At 50.2% G+C, this 23266-nt stretch overlaps 1 protein-coding gene across 3 annotated transcripts in view; it reads left to right on the forward strand.

The window, feature by feature from the left end:
• The window catches only part of RNF220 (ring finger protein 220), a 264249-nt gene that overhangs the window by 239638 nt on the left and 1345 nt on the right, over positions 1 to 23266 (forward strand). Inside the window, exons 1-10 of one of the 3 annotated variants that reach the window (XM_053575979.1) lie at positions 3443 to 3698; positions 3832 to 3874; positions 8125 to 8246; positions 8611 to 8743; positions 17690 to 17786; positions 17987 to 18073; positions 18209 to 18264; positions 18397 to 18475; positions 22576 to 22684; positions 22822 to 22896. In XM_053575979.1, coding sequence (XP_053431954.1) covers positions 3645 to 3698; positions 3832 to 3874; positions 8125 to 8246; positions 8611 to 8743; positions 17690 to 17786; positions 17987 to 18073; positions 18209 to 18264; positions 18397 to 18475; positions 22576 to 22684; positions 22822 to 22896 — 855 coding nt within the window. In that variant the 5' untranslated portion in view covers positions 3443 to 3644. Of the gene's footprint in view, positions 1 to 3442; positions 3699 to 3831; positions 3875 to 8124; positions 8247 to 8610; positions 8744 to 17689; positions 17787 to 17986; positions 18074 to 18208; positions 18265 to 18396; positions 18476 to 22575; positions 22685 to 22821; positions 22897 to 23266 lie in introns of those variants that run through there. The other 2 variants (XM_053575977.1, XM_053575978.1) reach the window with 2 other exon arrangements.

Here is a 23266-nt window from a genome sequence, read left to right on the forward strand (position 1 = left end):
AAAGGATGAGGAAATGCAAGTTGTGATAGGAGAAGCTGCAAAAAAATTGTGGCCATATTTAATCTATCACAGTGAATCTGACTCCTTCGCTAGACTTGGACTTTCTCCAAGGCAAGGTCCTTGTCTTATCCTTCCTTTACATTTATCTAGTACTCACTCATGCTCAGCCTAGTGTCCTTGCCTTTAAGGAGTTAGATTTGCAAATAGATAATTACAGGCCAGTGTTTTAAGCACTATGACAAGGATATAAATAAGTTTCTAGGACAGCATGGTGGAAGAAAATCAGAGCAAGCTTCACAGAGGAGGTAATGACTGAACAGGGTTTCAGAGGAGTAGAAGTTCATTGGTGGACAAGGAAGAAAGGGTATTCTAGATAAAGGTAACACTATGAGCAAAAGACATAGCGGTATAACCCAATGATGTGTTTGGGGAACTGCTAACAGTTCAATTTTGTTGGAAAGTAGATTGTAGGCTCGACGCCCATAGCTCAGTGGTTAGGGCGCCAGCCATATACACTGGGGCTGGTGGGTTCAAACCCGGCCAGGGCCTGCTAAACAACAATGACAATAATAACAAAAAAACAGCCAGGCATTGTGGTGGGCACTTGTAGTCCCAGCTACTGGGAGGCTGAGGCAAGAGCATCACTTAAGCCCAAAAGTTTGAGGTTGCTGTGAGCTGTGACACCATGGCACTCTACCAAGGGATATAATAAGACTCTGTCTCAAAAAAAAAAAAAAATAGATCACAAGGGAAGTTGGTAGGAGATGAAGCTGTAAAGTAACATAAGGACTACCTAGGTATCCCATCTCCTGCTCTTTACATAATACTTGGCACGCAGTATTCAGTTACGTTGGATTTAAGAAATCATTCGGGCCAGGTGCCATGACTCATGCCTGTAATCCCAGCACTTTGGGAGCCTGAGGCAGTAGGATCACTTGAGGTTAAGAGTTGAGAGACCAGCCTGGGCAATATAGCAAGACCCCAGTCTCTAAGAAAATATTTAAAAAGTAACTGGGTGTAATAATATGCACCTGTAGTACCAGCTACTCAAGGAGCTAAGGCAGAAGGATCCCTTGAGCCCAGGAGTTTGAGGCTATAGTGAGCTATGATCTAGCCAATGCACCTCCAGCATGGGTGACAGAGTTAGACACTGTCTCCAAAAAAATGTAAACAATTTTCTTTTTCTGAGACAGTCTCACTTTCTTGCCCCCGGTAGAGTGCTGTGGCGTTATAGCTCACAGCAACCTCAAACTCTTAGGCTCAAGTGATTCGCCTGCCTCAGCTTCCCAAGTAGCTGGGACTACAGGTGCCTGCCACAGTGCCCAGCTACTTTTTTAGAGATGGGGGTCTAACTCCAGCTCAGGCTGGTCTCGAATTCGTGAACTCAAGCAATCCACTTGCCTCAGCCTCCCAGAGTACTGGGATTATAGGCATGAGCCACTGCACCCAGCCAACTTAAACCATTTTTTTTTTTGTAGAGACAGAGTCTCACTTTACAGCCCTCGGTAGAGTGCCATGACATCACAGGATTCACAGCAACCTCCAGCTCTTGGGCTTAAGTGATTCTCTTGCCTCAGCCTCCCGAGCATTTGGGACTACAGGCGCCCACCACAACGCCTGGCTATTTTTTTGTTGCAGTTTGGCCGGGGCTATGTTTGAACCCGCCACCCAACTTAAACAATTTTTAAAAATCATTGAACTAGGATTTGAGAGCAGGGAGCACTGGTGTCTTATTTGAATTCCCATTTACTTAGCCTAAGTAACTAACTAACCCTCTTAAGTATCACCTCACTTAAACCTCTTAATGACTATACAAGCCAGGATTCATTGTCTCCAATTTATTACTAATGAAATAGGCCTAGAGAGAAGTGACTTTCCTAAGAACACACAAATTATGAGTAACAGAATCAGGACTTAAACTTGAATCCGTCTTCCCTGAATCCTAGATTGTTTCCCAGCCCTGCATTGGCTCAGGGCTTCCCTCATAATATCCTCCTCCCCTTCCCACTGGTATCTCTTTCATGCTAGACCCAGTGCTGGGTAAATGGCTAGAAATGACCTCCCAAGTAAAAAGGACAGATATGTAAACAAACAATCAAAACATACATAATCATAAGGATACATGATCAGAGGGAAGCAGTGGAACTGTACAACTCCAAGAGGCAACAAACCCAGCCTTGTTGCAGAGAGGGAATGAGCCAGAGTCCTGGGATATTGACCAGCATGGAAGATATTTGGCCCAGAGTGCAGAGCATAGAATGTTAAAAGAGCTATAGTTAGCTCTGCAAAGCTGAGCTTCAAAGAATAGTAGTGGTAGGGGCGGCGCCTATGGCTCAAGAAGTAGGGTGCAGGCCCCATATACCAGGGGTGGTGGGTTTGAACCCCTCCCCAGCCAAAACTGAAAAAAAAAAAAAAATAGGAGTTGCAGAAGAGTCTGAAGAAGCAGACAGTGCAAGGTAGGGCAGGCCTGTATGCCACGTTACAGATCTCAGTGGAGAACCAATGAAGGATTTAAAGAAGGGAGAAACAGTTTGGGTTGCAGGGAGAGAAGCTGGAGACCGGATGAGATGTGTAACAGCTGCAAATTTAGAGTGCATAAGATTATGAACTAGAACAAGGACAATCAAGGAATGAACTCTAGGATGACTTCCCTATGCCAAGCACCATGCTGGGCTCTGGTTTCACCCAAACAACTCACACATGGCCCCAACCCTGGAGTTTTTAGTCCACTGATAAAAATTTGTACAGGCTACAGTGAGAATGGAGAAGGAAGTGCTGTTACAGAAGGGAAAGCTATTTTTTAATTAATATGGGCAAGATGGGTAAGAGATAGGTGAGATGAGGAAGTTTCAGAGATCCTTAAAAGTAGATTTCCAGGAGCTACAGGTTTGAGTGTGAGGGCTCGAAGGGGTGGAGTTAAAGCAATTCTCAAATTTCTTTTAAGGACACACCTAAGCAGATGCCGGTAAAACTAGGAATCCATGAGAAAGACTCCAGTTTGGGGGATGTTGAGTTCATTGTTGGCCATGTGGGCATGCTGTGCCTTTGGGAGGTCCAGGGGTTGTCCAGTAGACAGCTGACATGTTCAGAATTCTCTAATAACATAACTGGAAAATGCTAGAGGCTGAGAGCCGGATCGCCCAAAGACTAACGGGAACTCCGACAAAGCACCCGCCTCTGGGCCTCTGCCCGAGGGCAGCCGCGCGGGAGGCAGAAAGCGGGAGGGGTGGACCGTGCGTAGAGTGTAAGGAGCCCGGGGCTGGGAGTGGGCGGGTGGAAGGACCTAGCGGCCACTAAAAGCCAGGGAGGGTACGCTTTATAAGGCGGTGGGAGGTACCCGGGGGCGGCCCCACCTGGCAGTTACTGAAGTACAAGCTGCGCTTTCCTAGTCCAGAGCCGCCTACCCCCCCTTCGTGAACTTTCACCCCTAGCGCGCGGCGACGGCGGATCACGTGACTAGGGCCAACATGGCCGCCGCCGCCGCTGGGAGCTGAGGTGCCGCCGCCGCCGGGCAGCCGGGGGGAATCCGCCCGCATCGCCGCCCTCGCCGGCCGGGCGGCCTTGGGCCCGGAGCGCCGGACGCCGGGGCTGGGGCGGCACCGCGCGGCGGCCACGGGTTCTCGTTAAAGTAGCCCCCGGCGGCTATGCCGAGAGCCCGGAGCGGCCAGCGAAGCAGGGGGGCCGGCGGGAGGGAGGAAGTAGGTTTGTTTACGGGTTGTTCGGGGCGGGTCGGGCCTGGTCGGAGGTCTGGATCAGGGGCGGGGGCCAGGACTCCAGGCTGTGCCTGACGGTCTCTTCTCTTTTTTGCATCTGCCCGCTATCTTTTCCCAGACCTTCTTGAGAGTGCGAGCCAACCGGCAGACCCGACTGAATGGTGAGTCCTGCCCGGCCCCTCCCTTCGCCCCACCCCCGGCCTCCTCCTCCTCTCACTGCCTGCAGCTCCTGGCTTGCCTGAGTCTCTTCGACTTTGGGGCCCATTCGCTTCTCCGCAGTTACTGTGCCTGAGTATGTGCAAACCAAAGTTGCCACCCTCAGTTTCCCCGTCTGTCTAATGGAGGTATGGTTCCCAGCTCTTGCCCAAGCCTCTCTAAAGGCCTTCAAGAACCCCGGGGGGCACTAAGTGCTGGAGAATGAGGAGCAAGCTAACACAATTCCACTCGAGAGCTCAGCTTTGAATTTGCAAACTGCTGGGACCTCACTATACAAGCCGGCAGGGCGCTGAGAATGTTTTTCTTCCAGTTTTTAATCAGTGCCCAGTAGTGTGAATAGAGCCTCTCTGCTGAGACTTGACAATGCAGTGAGATCTGGAGTTCCCACGGCAACAGGAACTAACTCATCGTAGGGCTCTTTGAGTTATCAGTCGGCCCACATTTCACAAAAGTGATCAGCATGGGCTCGACAGCTCTTAGAGGCCTTCTCTGAAAGCAGGCCATGTATGCACTACCTGGCAGCCCCCCTTTTAGATTCAAACCTGGAGCATTCTTGTTTCCTGAACACAATTGAATGATTCTAGCTTTTTGTGCTAACTGGGGTGTGGTATCTGAGGGTTGGTTATAAGGGATTTAAGGTCTGTACACCAGCTGGTTTAAGTGAGTGAGGCCATGGGTGTTCAAGATCCCCAGCTGTTACACTTAGTTTCTGGAAAACCAAGAAAGGGAGAACATTTCATGATGGGTTGACACCATGTTAAGCACCACTCTCACAACACCTCTGAGAGGAAAGTGTTCACACCTTTTGTAAATAAGGCCTGAGAAGTAAAAGTGATTTGGGATGTAACTGAGCCATGCATCAACTGAAATTTGTTCCCCACCAAAGCCTGTGCTTCAACAATAATGCCATGCAGCCTCCTTGGCAAAGGCTTTGACTCTTTCTCCGAGATAATCCGTGGTTGGAAAATAAAATTTACCCAACCACACTTTAGTAAGCTTTGTTCAAGACTTAGAATATGAATGGCAAGGGAAAAACCAAACCTACCTTGCTTATCTGAGAATTTACAAATGAAGCCCAGTTCATCAAGGTGCTTTCCTGGGGCTACAAGGAATTATCTGCTGGCCTAGATGTCCTGGACAAGGACAGCATCCAATATCATGCCCTTCTTGACTATTCTGTGAAGTTCATTTCCTTATTTAATCATTGAACAATCCCTTATTGCCTAGGGCTGTGTTTTTCAACCTTTTTAATCTCACAGCACACTTGAACCTATTGTTAAACTTCCTCGGCACACTTAAATTACATTGATTTAAAAAAGTAAAAAGGGGGCACCCGTAGCTCAGTGGTTAGGGCTCTGGTCACATGCTCTGGGGCTAGTGGGTTCGAATCCAGGCCGAGCCTGCTAAACGAAAAAAATAAATAAATAGCCAGGCATTGTGTTTTGGGCGCCTGTAGTCCCAGCTACTTGGGAGGATGAGGCAAGAGAATCGCTTGAGCCCAGGAGTTTGAGGTTGTGTGAACGGCACTCTATGCCGTTGATGTCACGGCACTCTACTGAGGGTGACAAAATGAGATTAATCTCACTAATTCTAAAGAATATATATATTTTACTTTTTTGTTTTTAGAAACAGAGTCTTGGGCAGCGCCTGTGGCTCAGTCAGTAAGGCGCCAGCCCCATATACCGAGGGTGGCGGGTTCAAACCCGGCCCCGGCCAAACTGCAACCAAAAAATAGCCGGGCGTTGTGGCGGGCACCTGTAGTCCCAGCTACTCGGGAGGCTGAGGCAAGAGAATCGCTTAAGCCCCAGGAGTTGGAGGTTGCTGTGAGCTGTGTGAGGCCACAGCACTCTACTGAGGGCCTTATGTGAGACTCTGCCTCTACAAAAAAAAAAAAAGAAAGAGTCTCATTTTGTCACCCTGGGTAGAGTGCTGTGGCGTCGCAACTCACAGCAACTTCCAGTTCTTGGGCTTAGGTGATTCTCTTGCCACAACTCCCAGCTATTTTTTTTTTTTTGTTGTTGTTGTTGTTGTAGTTTGGCCAGGGCTGGGTTCGAACCCACCACCCTCAGTATATGGGGCCGTCGCCCTACTCACTGAGCCACAGGCACCACCCTTGAAAATAATTTAATGATCTTTAAAAATTTTCTCGGCACACCCGTTGAAAATCACTGATCTAGGAAGACACTCCCTTGGACTCTAGGCGAGGTAAATGAGAAACCTTTGTATTGCACACTATTCCATGCTAGGCTTCTAGAATTCTCAGAGCTCTTTGCTCAATGCATTTCTGATGTGTCACATCCCTTCTCCATCTATAGCCCTGCCCTGGCTCTATAGTGTCAAGGCTGAGAATCCAAGGGTTAAGGTAGCCAAAGTAAAATGATCTGGATCTTTGTCAACAAAGCCAAGTAGGGCACCAGAACACAGTTATGTCTCCTTTAGTGAAAACACTGGAAATTGAAGAGACGGGCTGAGCTATAGACCAAGGTTTCTAAAACTCCATGCTTAATTCTGGTGGGATGGCAGTGGGTCTTTCTGGTGCCACTCTGTCTTGGAGTTGGAATAGCTCCCGCCCTTAGACCTGCAACAGGCAGGAGTTGGACCCCTAGCATACTCACTGGGATCTTTGTTGATGCTGCTCAGTCAGGGGAGACCCTTCTGAGAGAGAGCATTCTACCCTGTTTTCTTAAGCTGCTCAGTCGGGGGAGACCCTTTCCGAGGTGAGCTTTCTACTCTGTTTTCTTATCTTGGCCTTTGCCACTTTTTAACTACTTGGATAAGTGCCTTAATCTCTCTAAGCTTCAGGTTTCTTCATCTGTTAAAACAGAGTAATGTTAGCCAGGCGTTGTGGTGGGCACCTGTAGTCCCAGCTACTTGGGAGGCTGAGGCAAGAAAATCCTAAGCCCAGGAGTTGGAGGTTGCTGTGAGCTAGTGATGCCATGGCACTCTACTCAGGGCGATAAAGTGAGACTCTATTTCTCCCAAAAAAAAAAAAAAAATAGGGTAATGTTTTCTAGCTTTAGGATATAGAAGTAAATGAGCTACTTTGTGTAAAGTACTTGGTTCTGAGCCTAGCACATGGTAGAAATTCTTAAATTACAGCATACCAGCTCTCAACTCTGTTCCCCTCCCTATCCTGCATTCATGAGCTTCCCTTCAGGGTTGGTGTTCATGAGAGTTCTCCTGGCCCTTCAGTGATGAACCTTTCCTTCTTTGGCTGGCTCCTCTTACCCCTAAACCCTCTAACCCTATCAGTCTGGTTCTAGAGTGGCTATCTCTGATCCTGCTGTTAATCTGGGAGGGACTAGAGGGAAAAAAGTCCCTTGTTTTGACCCCTTCCTGCTTCAGTGACAAGAGGGCTGCAGAGAGGGATTAGTGAGCTAATTAGAAATGATTGCATCTCTCAGCATTAATTAGCAGTGCTATGGGCTTGCAGTGTGCACTTTGGAACTGAGCCCCCTTCGGGACAACATGGCAGACAGCCCTCTGCCTCTGGGGCCTGCCAGCCCCTCTGCACTGATTAGAAATGATGGAATAGGTTTGGGGAGGCACAGTAAGGGCTACCCTTTCAAAGTACCCTGAGTCCTCTGCCCTGGCTGCCTAAGGTCTGATCTAGACCCTCTTACCTTATGACTTGGCCTCAGTCTCCTCTCCTGTAAAATGGAACCAGTGGACATCAGAGAAATTTTTCCTGGTAAGATTCTAGATAGGATGCTAGGAGCTGTGCCTCAGACTCTTGGCCTAATAATAAAAGGGATTTTAGCTGATGAGTGACCAGCAGACCAGATCAGGCCCCTGGAGAGACCTTGGGTTCTAGCCAAGAGATGTTCTGTGGAGTTTTATTTCCTAACACCAAAAAAACTCATGGTCTTGGCCTTATGGAGAGATACCTAGCAACATCAAGTGTCTTTGCCCATTGGACACTTACTGAGCACTGTGAGTAGAAAAGTATGTGTTGACCTTGCATCAGCTATGGCCAAACAGTGGTCACTTCCCTGGCTTAACACCAGTGTCCTTCCCAGATGCTCTTGGCAAAACTTAGTCCTCAAAAGAGCAGGAGGTGGTATAAGGTGAGGGCAGGAATAGGCACTGAACGAAAGGGCTAATGGCTAGCAGGAGGTCAGGATCTGTCAGGTCCACTGGGAACTGCCATGACCATCTGCTTGTTCTATGCTTTGTTTTCGGTTCCTTCGTGCAGCTCGGATTGGGAAAATGAAACGGAGGAAGCAAGATGAAGGGCAGGTATGTCCCCTGTGCAACCGCCCCCTGGCAGGATCGGAGCAGGAGATGAGTAGGCATGTGGAGCATTGCCTTTCTAAGGTAGAGGGGCCATCACCACCCACCTTCCATTCCTCCTTCCCCCAATACTAGCTGATGACTGCCCCTAAATCTGTGGGATCTGGGGTCTCCTTGTGGTCTCAGTAGCTTCTTCCCCACTGTTCTCTGTTCTCCTCCTTTGTTTTCACTCTCATCCACCCCCCAACCCCCATCCCTTGGGCTCCAGTGAAAAATTATGGGTAAAAGGCCCAGGTCTTTGACCTCTAGATTGGTTTGCTGTGAAGGAGCCCTAGAGCTGGGAGCCCATCTGGCACTACAGCTGGGCCTAGGGCTGTGCCTTCCTTGCAGACTCTGAGGAGCAAGTAGGTGGTCCAGACCTAGCATGATCCTGCTCTGCTCTTCACAGAGGGAAGGCTCCTGCATGGCTGAGGATGATGCCGTGGACATCGAGCATGAGAACAGCAACCGCTTTGAGGAATATGAGTGGTGTGGGCAGAAGCGGATAAGGGCCACCACTCTCCTGGAAGGTGGCTTCCGAGGTACAAGCAGCTGACACCCAGGCAGTGGCATTCTCGTGCCAGGCCTCTGCTGGGTATCCATCTGTTGGGAGCTGAGAGGCCAGTTCTGGTGGCTGGTCATCTGTTCTACCACGTGGGACTGCTGCTGGTGGGGCTCCTTTGTAACTGTGCTGCCTGCCTGTGATGTGCATATTAAAATGGATGTATTTGGGTGGGGAAATGGAATTGTGAGACTGGAAGCTAGGAGTGACGAGGGGGGCTCTCAGCCTCGGGTGATGCATTGAAGGTGACAGCCAAGCCGCGTTAGCACCTGCATAAAATATTAAAGGGACGGTTATGCATTTATCACTCCATCCCTCTTAAGGCTGATAAATGAGAATCCAGCAACCTGCTGTACACCTCTAGCACTGGGGGCCCTGAGGGCTTCCAGGCAAACACATTGGATTTTCCTCCTCCTCCTCAGCCCTATGTCAGGGAAATCAGTTACAGGGGAGAGAGTGAGTTATGGCAAAATTTGACCTCCCATGAGCTTCATTGGTGAATCTAATTTTAGCTCTGATCCTATCCCTTCTCCTGGGCACCCTCTGCCCTGAAGCAAAAGGGGCCTGAGTCCAGCTGCTCCCTGCCTCCCTTGGGCTCTCCCCAGTTGCTACAGAGGATTCCACCCAGCTCCTCAGAGGGATATCTTGGCATCCCTCACCAGGTTAAACAGCAGAATTGGTTAGGTGCCAGGGTCCATGTCCTTTTAAACACCCCAGCCTTGGGCAGGGGAAAGGGGAGCTGTCAGCCTCCCGGCCCCCAGCTCCTCTTCCTGTGCATGAGCACAGCTGGCACTGCAGCTTGTGGTCATTAAGTGAACCAATCTGTTTCCCGTCTGCCTCCTGTTCTCTGGGCAACACCCTTGGGAGTGCCACTGTGTATGGTCCCTGGAGAATCTCAGCAGCTGAGAAGAGGGTCTCTGCTTTCTTGGGCCCAACCTATCTAGTTTGGTACTAAGAGTGGTCTCTGCAGTGTTACCTAACAGAGATGGGTTCCATGCGGGTGTCAAGAGCTTGGGTGGGACATTATGCCTCTGGGCTTCACATTACCCAGGCATTTAGGGTAAGCCAAAACCTAAATCAGGAATGTAAGTCCAAATTGGTTCCCTAAGCCTGAGCCGGAGAATGTCAGTTTGCCATTTCATTCTTGTCCGGTACTGGATTGTTAGAATTTCTGAGGCCTGGAAGTTTGAGGACCATGGTCATCCCCTGTCCTGTGAATTGTACACACAGGTATCTGGTGGCAGCCCAAGCAGGGTCAGTTCCAGGCTGCTGCTCTGAGTTAGCTCTGTTGGCAGCTGTAGCTGTTCATGTTCTCCATTGCAGTGGCAACTTCTTAGTCAGGTTTCTTGGCACAGACCCTGACCTGATAGCTTCTGGGCACCATTGAGCACCAGACAGGGCTTATGGGGAATAAAGCTGCACGGGGCCTGCTGATTGGACAAAGCATTCTCCCACATGGGGATGCATTTGCAGAGCAGTGTGAGGGGCTTTTAGGCCCTGGGCGGGTATCAGTTTTCCCTGAGTGTTTACACTGTGAGGTTATTCTTTCAAGAATTCCTGAAGAGAGTTCAAAGGGGGCTTTTCTTTGAGCGATTTGGACAGCGAGCATGAGACTGAGACTTGAAGAGGGAACAGGGGCCGGAGGTGCCTTTATCTGCAGAGAATTGCTCCAGCTTTCCTGATAGAAGCTGCTGCCGCCTGTTAAACAGCTTAGTACAGTCAAAAGACTGGCAGACTTGAAAGGCTGTTTTACAGCAAGATCAGCAGGGGCCATGAGGCAGAGAGCAGGGGTGCAGTGGAGCAGAGGAGGCTGAGGCTCCTCGGTGGGGGTGCTATCAAAGGGAGGCCCTGGCTGATTCTGACTGCTTCTGTCCCCAAAACCTGTCTGCAAAAGCTGACCATCTGGCAGCCTACCCTCCCTGGCCAGGACCAATAGGCCCAACTCTTGGGGGGTTGGGTGTGGCCCTGCCAGGCGGCTGGTGTCAGTGCAGCGCATCGATCGCCCGCAGGGCAGGCTGGGCCGCAAGCTGGGCAGCACGTGCTTAATGTGATTGAAAGGCAGTTAAAATGGCGGTGACCTTTTCAGGAGGAATTAGATTGCCTGCCAAGACCGGTTAGAGGGAGTGATAACGCCAGCTGAAGAAGCTGCCCAGCCGACTTCAGAGAGAGGGAGGCAGAGGCAGGATGAGCAGGCAAGCAGTGAGGCCCATTTAAGCTGCGCTGTGTGTGCTAACAGAACAGAGATTGCTGTCCTTGTTAGATATGAAAGAAGTGAGGAATTGCAGATAAGTTCCTATATCCGATCATCCCCATCCCTCCCAGACCAGGGGTCTTTCGTCATCCTCTGCAAAGCCTCCCACCAGGCCCACTGGGAGCTGGTCTTATGGATCAAACTGGTTACCTGGAATGTTACCTGCTGTAGAAGGCAGTGAACAAGCAAAAGAGTTTTAGAGGGCGGCGCCTGTGGCTCAGTGAGCAGGGCGCCGGCCCCATATACCGAGGGTGGCGGGTTCAAACCCAGCCCCGGCCAAACTGCAACCAAAAAATAGCCGGGCATTGTGGCAGGTGCCTGTAGTCCCAGCTGCTCGGGAGGCTGAGGCAAGAGAATCGCGTAAGCCCAAGAGTTAAGGTTGCTGTGAGCCGTGTGACGCCACGGCACTCTACCCGAGGGCCGTACAGTGAGACTCTGTCTCTACAAAAAAAAAAAAAAAAAAGAGTTTTAGAGAAGACAGTTGGCTGAGAGGAAACAGTCCTGTGGTTACTGAGGGGGAGGCCCACATAGCTCAGTCCTGGGAGTTCTTGGAATTGGTATTTTAGAACAAAATGAAGGGCCAGATAGAAAAGGAAAGCACCAAGATAGGTCTAGCTGGAAAGAGAGTTTGAAAATACTACAGGAAATAGGTAAAGATTTTAAGAGAGTAATTGGAAGAGATTTTTTTGCTGTCTAGGAGGACCTGTGACCTTCCCAGTTCTAGGAGAAATGCTTAAGCTGTGTGTATAAGCTGTTGAGTGTCCTCCCAGAACCTATATTTTCTAACCTGCCGCTGCTTGCATAGAGGCAACACACAGAGCCTAATGCTTCACCAACATTTCCCCTAAAAGAGATCAGTGGTTGGGGAGAAAAAGATGCTCCTCTGGGGCATCATGCCAGACCTGGATACAGGAAAGGCCTTCTGGGCTAGAGAAGCAGGCCATAGGGAAAAAGCTAATTATACATCCCTGAGACAGATTTGCCCCTACATATCATCAAAAGAGATATGTGGCGAATGAGTCCTGCCTTTCCTCTCATTTCCTACATCCAGCTTCTGGATTCTGGAGCAGAGACCTATGATGGTGAGCCTTTGTCCCTCCCCTATGTTGGTTGCCAGTGAGAATTCACCCAACTGGATTTGGGAACCCAGAGCTCAACATTTTTAGAAGGGACAGGTTGAACAGAGGATATAGCCTAAGAGGCTATAGAGGTAACAGAAGGTTTCTGCAGCAGCTGTTATCTTTAAGCCCGAAAAGTAAATGCATTGCTAGAAATCAGTATGAAGCCCCTTTGAATCAAACAGGTGGAATGAGTGGTGGAGAGGGGGGTGCTGAGGCAATTGGCTCCATAGAGTTTCTGCTCCTGCCCAGATCCTGGCCTAAGAACTGACTGGATCTTTCTTGATTGAGTTGCTGTCTTCAATGTAGGCTAGTTCCAAGCAGCCTCGGATGGGAAATTGTGGAGAGGATAGGCAGAGCATCTTTAGCACCAGTCTTTTAACAAGCTGTTTCTTTTGTTTCTGTTCCTTTTTTTTTTTTTTTTTTTTTTTTGGTTTTTGTTTTTAAGACAGAGTCTCACTCTGATACCCAGGCTAGAGTGCTATGGCATCAGCCTAGCTCACAGCAACCTCAAACTCTTGGGTTCAAGCGATCCTCCTCTCTCAGCCTCCTGAGTATCTGGGACAACAGGTTAACCAGCTGCTTCTTGATGAAACTTAAGCACCAGATATGGGGCAAGAGAGTGAGAGGTATCATGAGTCTAAGGACATGAAGCACATAGCCTTGGCTTAGCTGTTCCTCCTCTGGTGTGTTGGTTCTCAAAATATGTGAGTTCCAGATTCTACTCATGTCCTTCAATGCAGCTTTACTCCTGGTCCAGGCAGTGACAGGTGTTGGAACAGCACACTGCTGGGGCTGTCTTGGAATAGAGAGAGGGCTGCTGCCTTCTAACTTTGCAACACCTTTAGTTAGCACTGTTGTCTATTGGGTGGCAAGGAGCAAGGCACCTCTGTCCCCGTGGCAACTGACGGGATTTAATCGCCTTTTGGAACACAGTTGTTAAACTGGGACATAGCAGTGCAGGCAGAAGGACCAAGTATCAATGGTTTTAAACAGCGTCTGTCTCTGTATGCCTCTCCTGACGTGAGGCAGTGAAACGCGTTATCGAGGAGGCCCGGAAAGTGGCTAAGTGCGTTTGACACACGCCAACTCCCTGCCTCCACACTGGATAATTGCATTGTCAACTGTTCAGCGAGGTGGCAGGTGACACTGCAGGCCGATTGATTGTCCCGCATCGCAGCTCCCCAGACTGTCAGCTCCCCAATCGATGGCGTTTACACAAGACACCGTAACTGCATCTGTAACTAATTCCAGTGTAAAACTCTCCGGAAGCTGCTGCCCCCGGCCTCCGCATTGGAGAGCACAGGCCTCTGGAGGGCCCCAAGACTTTCCTTTCTCTCTGGCTTCTGGTTTTGTTGGGAGCAGTAGGTGAGGAAATCGATGGCTCCTTTTTTGTGGTTTCAGTTTCCAGGACGTTACTGCCCCCAGTAAACGGGCATCTCCAGTTTCTCAATCGATCACTTGATCAATTGATTAAATTAACACTGATTCCCCCCCTCAATGACCCAGGAAGAAATGAGTTTATGGGAGAAGGGTCATTTTTATAAAATATTAGACTTGTGTGTCATTTCTGCATTTAACCGTCTCCTTCTCTGTTGTTAAAAATTCACTGGGAAGAGAGGGACTTGTTGCACTGCCTATCCCTCCAGACTGGGCAACTCTAGCACCCTCGCTGCTGGGCATCATTGATTGTCAGGCTTAGTTTACCTATGGGTAAGGACCCAGCCCTTTATGCCACTTTAAGGAGGGTCAGTGCCATAGCAAGAGGGCCTCCCTGGTGATTGCCAGGTTCTCTAGGCCATTTTTAAGGTCCTGGGGGCTGAGTTCCCTCCTTGGATAGCAGCAGCAGGAATGGCAGCTTGCCTGTTATCCCTGGAGCTACATGGGAAGAGCCAGAGCCTTGGAAAGCCGGCCTCTGTGCCATCTTGCCTCTGAGTACTGGCTTGGGATGTTCCAGCAGCTGAGAATATAAAATGATTGTGGAGTCTTCCTCTCCAAGTGGGAGGGAGGGCAAGCTGGCGGGGGCGCTCTCTGAATAAAACGGCTTTATGGCCGTTTCTTTTTATTATGATTCTGCCAGAAGTCAGCAAGTGACATTTCATTAAGAAAATAAAGTTTAATGTGCTGGGAAAGAGGTTGGAGCAAGCTGGGGCAGCACAAGAGTGAAATCAGCGGCAGCCTTCTGAACACCTGTGGGGGTAGGGAGATTCCCAACATCTATCTCAGCTAGGAAATGGGGTCAGGGTCAGGGTAAACTGCTCAGACCAGAGGCAGATAGGCCTTTTCCTTGGCAAATAAAATATATTGTGCTGTCCATCCTGCCTGACTTGTCAGAGGAACAGAAGGCTGCTACCTCGCTAGGAGCTGGGGTCTGATGGGGAAGGTCATGTCCTAAAAGGTTTCTCTGGGCCACCAGCTAACTAGGCCCTAGTAGAATAGTGTTACCCATGTTTAGCTAGTGCTACTGGGTGGTACTTGCTGTGGGCCTGGGCTGGCTCTCCTGAGATCACAACAGTGAGTCAGATTTGCACTCTTATGGCTCTCAACCTAGTGAGAGACAGTGACAAGACCTGGTAATAAATGTGATCTTGGAATTGCGCAGAAGTCTGGGTGGACACCAAGGAAGGGGCACCTGTGTATAAGTACCTGGAGAAGTCTCATCCACCCCTTAGAAGACCTCGAGGATAGGGGTCAGATGTTGAATCTCAGTGTTCACAACACTGAGGCAGAGGATGGGCTCACAGAAGTGGAAAGAATGGTATTGAGGTGAGCTTTCCTTCCATAAGCAAGGATCTGCAGAGCAGCTACTCAGTGTAGGCATTGTGAGTTAATGGGAGTAGGCATGGTCGAGCTGAGTCAGACTTGCCAAATGAACAGGAGTTTGTTTTGTAGACCAGAAGGGAGAAAGTTGTAGGCAAAGAGCAGGAGGTACAAGGAGGCATAAGAAGGCATACAGGATTTGGAAGACCACAGTGGCTGTGTTCCCTGGGCCAGGCATAGCAGGCAGTAAGATTGCAGAGGAAAGGACTTTAGGCCATGGGGCTACTTTGTATGTCAAGAAGCTAAGACTTTTCTGGAAGCTTTGGAGTGCCCTCTTGTCTGCTTTGCTATGAGAGCTGCATTGAGCTCAGGAGGGATACCAATGTTTTCTCCTTTCCTTTTTGTCCATTGACAATGCAGGCTGAGCAGAGGATGTAAGGCTGACTGCTGAAAAGCATGTACTTGGGGGAAGGGGTTGGCAGGGCTCGGGGGGCACAGGCTGTAAGTGAATCTGATAGCTACATTCTGATTGATGGCAGAGTTTGTCTCCCAAACTGTCAGAGGGTTTATAGAGGTGCCACTCACCCACAAGGCAGGAATTGCTTGTCAGGATACCTGGCCGTGAACAGGAGACAGAGCTGTAACTTGTGTTTTTTCAGCTTAATGGCCCTGCTGCTGACCTGCCTGCTGCCTCAAGTATGTCAGTGCCTCTGGGGAGGGGCAAATGAGAGCTATCTAGGAGGGGTGGAGCCCACGCAATGTCCAGCCTCTTTCTTTCCCTGTTGCTTCTTACCTCTGAGATGGGCTGTACCATTGTGAGACCCTAGGGGTAGAAGGGAGAAGGAAGAACAGGAAGAAAGTGTTTTTCAGAGCTTGAAAGATGGAGAACATCCCAGAAGGAGTTAAGTAGCATAAGCAAAAGTTTGGTTTTGTTTTTTTTTTTGAGACATCTCACTTTGTTGTCCTCGGTAGAGCGCTATGGCATCATAGCTCACAGCAACCTCCAACTCTGGGCTCAAGTGATCTTCTTGCCTCAGCCTCCTGAGTAGCTGGGACTACAGGTGCTTGCTACAATGCCTGGCTATTGTTTTTTGGAGACAGTCTCACTCTTGCTCAGGCTGGTCTCGAACTCCTGAGCTGAAGCAATCCAGAGTGCTAGTATTACAGGCATGAGCCACTGTACCCAGCCATGAGCAAAAGTCTTTAAGAACAGGATATACAGGGTATGTTTCACGGCCTTTTGTCCACATGCATAGGGATTATGCCCTGCAGTGGAGGGCAGAGAAGTAGATGCTCCTGGATCTTTGCTGATTTGGCCAAGGGGCCTGGACTTGGTCGTGTGTGCAGTAGGGAGCCATAGACAGTTCTGGAGTAAAGGAAAAGGGATCAGAACTATATGATAAAAAGGAAAAGGAATAGATAAGAGGCTTGAGGACTCATTACAAGACTTATCCTAAGAGTGTAAGGACCTCAGTGGAATGAATGGATAAGGAGAAATTTCTGAGCTCATCAGGTGGAACCTTGACCTGCTTCCTCTCTCCTTTAAGAATTTCCTTGCTGGCTCAGCGGCTAAGGACAGCAGCCACATACACCAGAGCTGGCGGGTTTGAATCCAGCCCGGGCCTGTCAAACAACAATGACAACTACAACTAAAAAATAGCTGGGCATTGTGGCAGGCACCTGTAGTCCCAGCTATTTGGGAGGCTAAGGCAAGAGAATCACTTAAGCCCAAGAGTTTGAGGTTGCTGTGAGTTGTGACGCCACGGCACTCTACCAAGGGCAACATAATCAGACTCTGCCTCCAAAAAAAAAAAAAGAATTTCCTAGCTGATCCTACTTGCCACAGAGCCCATTGTTTTCTTTTGTCCCTGGCAGGGCTGCTGGCTAGTTAGGGATAGTCTGAGACCTGGGAGGAAGTAGGGAGCTGGGGGACCAGCTCTGTGGCCCCTGGACTGTCAGGAAGAATGGTCCTTGAAGCCAGATCACCTGGCAGGTGAGCAGGCAAGGTGTATCCTCTGCAGCTCACTCCTCTTATAAGCCAAGACTCTGCCTATGACTGCGCCAAATGCACCTCGAAGGGGTTGGCTGCCTTCTTGGCCCTCAGCTTAGCCTCAGCTCAGCCTGGTTGCCTTTGTGAACTGCTTTGAGAAGCAGGTGTGCATGCCTATCCTCCTTCGTCTGTCCCTTCCTAATCCCTTTATAACTGCACTTGTCCAGGAATCTGGGCTGAGTGAGGTGGAGATGAATAATTAATGTCAGGCGCTTCAGACACCAAATATTTGAACAGCTGCCTGTTGTTTTTGCTGGCAAGGACCTAGCGACCAAAATCAGGATTTTGGCTGGAGGTCCCACCCTGACTTTGATTGGCCTTAGCCAGCCTGTTCTCCCCTCTGATAGACTTATCAGACTGGACGATGGGACATAGGGGAGCCTAGGTCCTTTCCTGTGAAATCCCTAGACTCGAATTTTCCTATCCTATTCCTGATTTTCCTAGATCTGGAAAACAGGTGGTTAGTAGTCCTGGAGCTGCAGTCTCCTAAGGACCTGACATAATGTATAAATGGGCTAGTTAATGAGCAGAGACCACTTAGAGCCTCAAGCATGGGGTATGCAGAGTGAAGGGACTGAAATGTCATTGTTGGGGGTTTGGAAATATCTGGCTTTAAAGATCTCAGGACCAAGTTTCTATGTGGACTTTATTGGCCCCAAACCTGACCCCTACCTAGAGCGAACAGATGGGGCACCATTGGCCTAGTCTTGTTGGCCCCTGGCCCTTCTCATACCGTGCTTCCTACAGGCTCTGGCTTCGTCATGTGCAGCGGCAAAGAGAATCCGGACAGTGATGCTGACTTGGATGTGGATGGGGATGACACTCTGGAGTATGGGAAGCCACAGTATCCTTGGGGCTCTATGGATCAAGGTGGGGCTGGTGGGGGCAGGCCAAAGCGAATAAGAAAAGGACCTAGCACCTCTGGTACTTGGCCATACCCACCCTGGGGGGAGGTCTTGGCTTTGGCCAGGGGATCCCTCCTGAGGATTCAGCCCTCATGGACTCCTGTAAACTAGAATCCATTGTCCTTGACTGCCATGCCAGATACACAGAGGCTGATGTCATCCCTTGCACAGGCGAGGAGCCTGGTGAAGCCAAGGAGAGAGAGGCGCTTCGGGGTGCAGTCCTAAAGCAAGTGTGGGCACAGGCTTTGGTGGGTGGGATAGGGGCAGGAAGCCCCGAGGCAGGGGTCAGCCCAGGACCCACCCTCAGGGCTATTCTTCTGCCAGGGGCCTCACTTTGTTCTTTCTCCTTCCTTTCCTCCAGTGGTGGCCCTCCCAGCACACGCATCACGCCTGAATTCTCTAAATGGGCCAGTGACGGTAAGTCATGACCCAGGTTAGGAATAATGAGGGAGAGGGGACATCCCTAGGTGGTGGTAGCTGACTCAAGCCCAACCTTCACCTGTGCTGCCCAGTCTGACTGGAGTATGAGTTGCCCCTCTGTCCCAACAGAGATGCCATCCACCAGCAATGGTGAAAGCAGCAAGCAAGAGGCCATGCAGAAGACCTGCAAGAACAGCGACATTGAGAAGTGAGTGTGGTTAGCCAGGAGTAGGGCTCCTGGTGTGGCAGTTTAGTGGGAGGGATGGGGCCCTTTGCTAGCAAGGCCTGCTGCCAGGGCTTCTGGCCCTTCTGAGTGCAGCTTAGTCCTCCTGCCCTGGGCACACAGCCTGCAGTGGAGCCCAGCTGGTGCTAAGCGTGACTTTGTGAATTGATCGCTGGGCCATGGCCCCGGGAGTCTTGGCGGAGGGAGGAGCAGTCTGCCTGCCCGCTGCAGCAGCCTCCACCCAGGGAATGTGATGTATGGCCGCCCAGCCCAGCCGGCACACTTGATTCATCTTCAGTTTCTGTTTCTTAATCGGGAGCTAAATTGGTTTCATTTTTCTTGTCCCGGGTGGCGCTCGCAGTGTGTTTTAGGCAGGAGCATGGGTCTCATCACTTGTGATAGCAATTTTTGGCCTGGGTTCTCTGGCGGGGGGGAAAGCAGATCTATTAGCATTTCACCCAGGGCTGGGCAGCCCTTGGCCTGGATTTCCTAGAGCCACAAGGATTTGGTATCAGCTGGGCATCTCACTACCTTTCTAGAAGCCCAAGCAAGACGAGTTCTGGCCCCCCGGAGGTGGCATTGTCCAGTCTAGGCTGCCTGGAGCTGCTGCCGTTGGCCATGCCTTAATTCCTGCACCCACCCCTCCCTCTGACTGGAGGCTAGGTGGCTTAGGGTTAAAAGGCAGCCTCTTCATTCCAGGGCCAGTGTTCCATCTTGCCTCCTGCCAGGAGAGTGGATTGCAGGCCAGTGCAGGGCCGGGTCGGTGGCCCAGGGTCACCTCCCATTTGTTTCCCTCCATTTTGTGTTGTCATAAATTCATTCCAGCCCGTTGTGGTTGATCAGTTTATCTCGACCAGGGCCGCAAGTGCTGCTGGCATGATGTATGGGCCGCGGCGCAGGGCCCGGCTGCCCATGAATCACTGCAGCTGCTCCGTGTCAGCGCCAGAGCGGGCCGTACGGGTTCGGTGCAACCAGCTTGTTGGGGTGGGGGGATGACATATGGATGTTTATTTAATAATTCTCTCCTACTCCAGCTGAGCGGGGCGGGCGGGGTTGTAAGGGGCGACCACCCTCATCTGGAGGGGCTGCTCATAAATCAGAAAGACAAGATCATTAATCAGGGATGGCGCCCGAAGGGGAGGTAGGGGCCAGAGCCAGTGGCCATCCATGAAGGTACTACCCACCCAAGACTGGGGGAAGTCAGGATGTCAGTCCCACCTGTGTGAGCACAGGCACCAGTAGGCAAGAATCTCTTGAGATGAGTTGGGGACTGGCTTAATCAAGTGCAGAGATTTCTGTTGGATCTGGCTCTGCCAAGATTGGGGTCTTTGAGTCCCCATGACTTCTCTCTTCCTTGTCCGGAATATGGGTTCCTGCTCTAGATCTGTTTCACAGTCCAGGGAAGGAGAAAGGCACGATGCCATGGCTTCTTCCTGGAATTCCTTACCCTGTGCCTTGGAGGGATTCAGGAATAGGTCACAACCAGGCTGGGTCAGGGGCTAGAGGATTGGGTATTTTACCAGAGCACAGATTAGAGGTAAGGTATGTCCTGAACAAATCCTGTAGGTGGGCTCTGGAGTTGGTAATTGGCCCTCATTGTGGCCTTGTAGCTCCTGGAGATGCAGCAGGGAAGGGATTCATTCTCTCCTGTCCCCATCCTTTTTTGTACTTCTAGCTCAAGTTCATCCTCTGATTTGAGGTTTGGGGTTCTCCACTCTAGGGTAGGTTGCCCCCAGCTCCAGGCCATCGTTTACTAATCTTTGAAATAACTACATAGGGCCAGCCTGGTCCTTGGAGAGGAAGGAAGCACAGCTACCCATTCTTGTCTCCATGTTGGGAATGTACCAGCAATCAAGATAGCATTGGGCAAAAAATGTCAGGGGAGCAGTCAGCTGTTCAGGTGCATAAGAGAAGGGAGGGGGTAGAAAAGGCTTCCAGAGCCAGACAGTTAAATAGAAGAAAATGGTGTCACAGCCTTTCTTGGAGTCCACAGAGAGGAGGGCAGAGAGAATCATGGACCCGTGGTATGATGGATCTAAACCATCCCTGAGAGGTACAGAGACATAGCCATTAGGGAGTCATGTTCAGTGCTGCTACTAGCACCCCAAAAGGAAGAGGTCAGATTGAAGTGTGTTTTTGCCCATGAAATATTACCACTGCTCTCTTTGCACCCCATTATGACTTGCATCCTGCACTGACGGACCACCTATAAGCTCTTGAGCTTTCTAAGTTGTGTCCCCTAAGCCAGCAGAATGCCTCCCCACCGACCCCTGCCAGGAGATTTGTCCTTGTCCACACCACACTTAACTTGTGATTCCACCTGTGCCTCTCCCCCAATTCCAGTCTTTGGATCCTCACTCTTGTGTACACCCCTCTTCCAGCATTCTCAACGGTTTCCGATGGTCCATGAGAAGCTTAATCAAGTGCAGAGATTTCTGTTGGATCTGGATCTGCCAGGACCTTGATTGTGGCGTTTGAGGTCCTCCCACACACACAGTCTCTTTTTCTAGCACCTTCTGCTCACCTACAAATCAGCCTTCCAGCGGGCCCAGCTCTTGGGCCTCTAGGCCTTTGTTTCTACTATTCCTTAGCCTGAAGACCCAGCTCATCCTGGGCAGAGTCATTATGGAGTAATTAGTTGCACAGTTATCAGTCAATCTCAGAATCGGTCTGCCAGGTTTAAATTCCATCTTCCCGCTCTGTGGGAACCTTGGGGAAGCTATATAATTTCTCTGTGCTTTGGTTTCTTGGTATATAAAATGGGAATATTTGAATCTTCTCATGGGGTTTTTGTGAGGTGTAAATAAGATAATGATTATCAATCCCTCAGTACAATCCCTGGCATTTAGTAAGTGCTTAATAAATTTTAGCTATTTTATTTGTATTATCCCTTTTACTCCCTAAGGCCTATCTGCTGTACCATCTTTTCTATTCTTCCAGAAAGCATTCTTCTCTGTGAGCTCCCTTGGGTCCTATTCACTTGTTTTAGGAGGGTGGGAGGGATCTTTGAGACACCCCTAGCTATTCTCTGTTTAGCAGTGCAGGCCAGAGTCTTGGAAATATCGTACAGACCTTCTGGTACAGGGCTTGAATTATAGACTGAGGGTTACCAGGGCATCTGGTATGCCTAGGAAGAAGTAACAAGGCACCCTTGAGGTTGGCCAGGCCAGTGGCAAAGGGACCCAGATTATGTGGGACTCACCCAGTTCTTACATCTCTCAGTCCTTTCCCTGGAGGTTGGACTGGCCCTTTAGCAAGTGTGTACTCATGCTTACATCCCTGAAGTGGGGCTAAAGTTGAGCAAGCAGCCTTCCCTCGGGGAATGCAGTGTAGTAAGGGAGACAAAGAGCTTTGCAGTAACACTGCTGGGGTGAAGATCAGTGTCTGGGGATGGAGCTCCCAGAGATGGTGCTGTCTTGGAGGGTTGGGAAAGGCTTCTGGGAGGTGAGAAATGAACTAGGCCTGAATGATGAGGCAGAGCTAGTGAATTAGGAGGTGACGGGAACCAGAGGAAATACAGTACAGACAGGCCACGGGAGTGAAAAGAGTGGTATATATGTCATGAGGTAGTTTCATGTGGACGAAGCAAAAAATACTGGCCAGGGCTGGACTAAGGAAGAGTGAGTAGAACTTTACTCTAAAGGAGACTTTGAAACTTGGAAGTAAACTTGATCAGATATGCTTTTAGAATGTAAATTCTTCCAAGGGATGGGAGAATGGAATTGAGATGAGGGGGCCTTGAAGGTTAGCTGAGTGATCCAGGAGAGCCCAGACTAGGGATGGTAAAGGTGGAGAGAAGTGGAGACGTTACAGAGATACTAGAAGAGCCATGGCAGAGTTGGGGGTGACTGAGAATGGTTCCCAGCTATCTAGTTTAGAAATGTATCAGGGTGGAGGTGGAGGGACAGAGAGAGTAAGTTTAGTTCTAGAACATGAAGTTTGCAGAAAACAGGCTATCGAGGAAGGGAACAGACAGGGATGTCTAGGGGATAGTAATATATGTGGTTCCGTAATTCAAAGATGTGGGCTGGAGGTTCAGATTGCGGATGCCAGCCTGCCGCCCAACTGTGCTATCTCCTTCACAGAATCACTGAAGATTCAGCTGTGACCACATTTGAGGCCCTGAAGGCTCGGGTCAGGGAACTTGAACGGCAGCTATCACGTGGGGACCGTTACAAATGCCTCATCTGTATGGTGAGTAGGAAGGAGTCCAGGGGTACCCTTAGGCTTCTGTGCCCTCTGGGATTTGAAAAGGTCTCTGCACTGTGACCTGGGCTCTTCACGCAGTGGGCCTGCCTCACAGTAACCCCTTTCTGCCCCCTCCTCCCTAGGACTCATACTCAATGCCCCTGACGTCCATCCAGTGTTGGCACGTGCACTGTGAGGAGTGCTGGCTGCGGACTCTGGTGAGGTGGCACAGGGGTCAGGGAGTGGGTGGCTATCTGTGCTTATGTTTGAGCTGGCTTGAGGGACGCGGGGCACAAGGGAAAGCAGAGTGTAGAACAGAGCCAGGATATTTACCCCCCAGGCTTACCACATTCACTCCTTTCCTACTACAGGTTGGTTAAATCCTTCCCCTTCATGGGTTGACTGCTCTCTCCTTCCCCTGGCCCCCTGCCCCCAGCCCCCAGAAGTCCCATTGCACCACACCTACTGGTGAGACCCCAGGTCAGGAGGAGGCTGGCTGTGGGTAAGCAGGACCAGGGCCTCGCCCCTCCCCCTCCCATTACTAAGCTCCTTCTGCTCCTGCCCCTGTTCTTCGCTCAGGAGCAGCCA

The sequence above is a fragment of the Nycticebus coucang genome, chromosome 22 (genome assembly GCF_027406575.1).
Source record: "Nycticebus coucang isolate mNycCou1 chromosome 22, mNycCou1.pri, whole genome shotgun sequence".
Taxonomy (NCBI): Eukaryota; Metazoa; Chordata; class Mammalia; order Primates; family Lorisidae; genus Nycticebus; species Nycticebus coucang.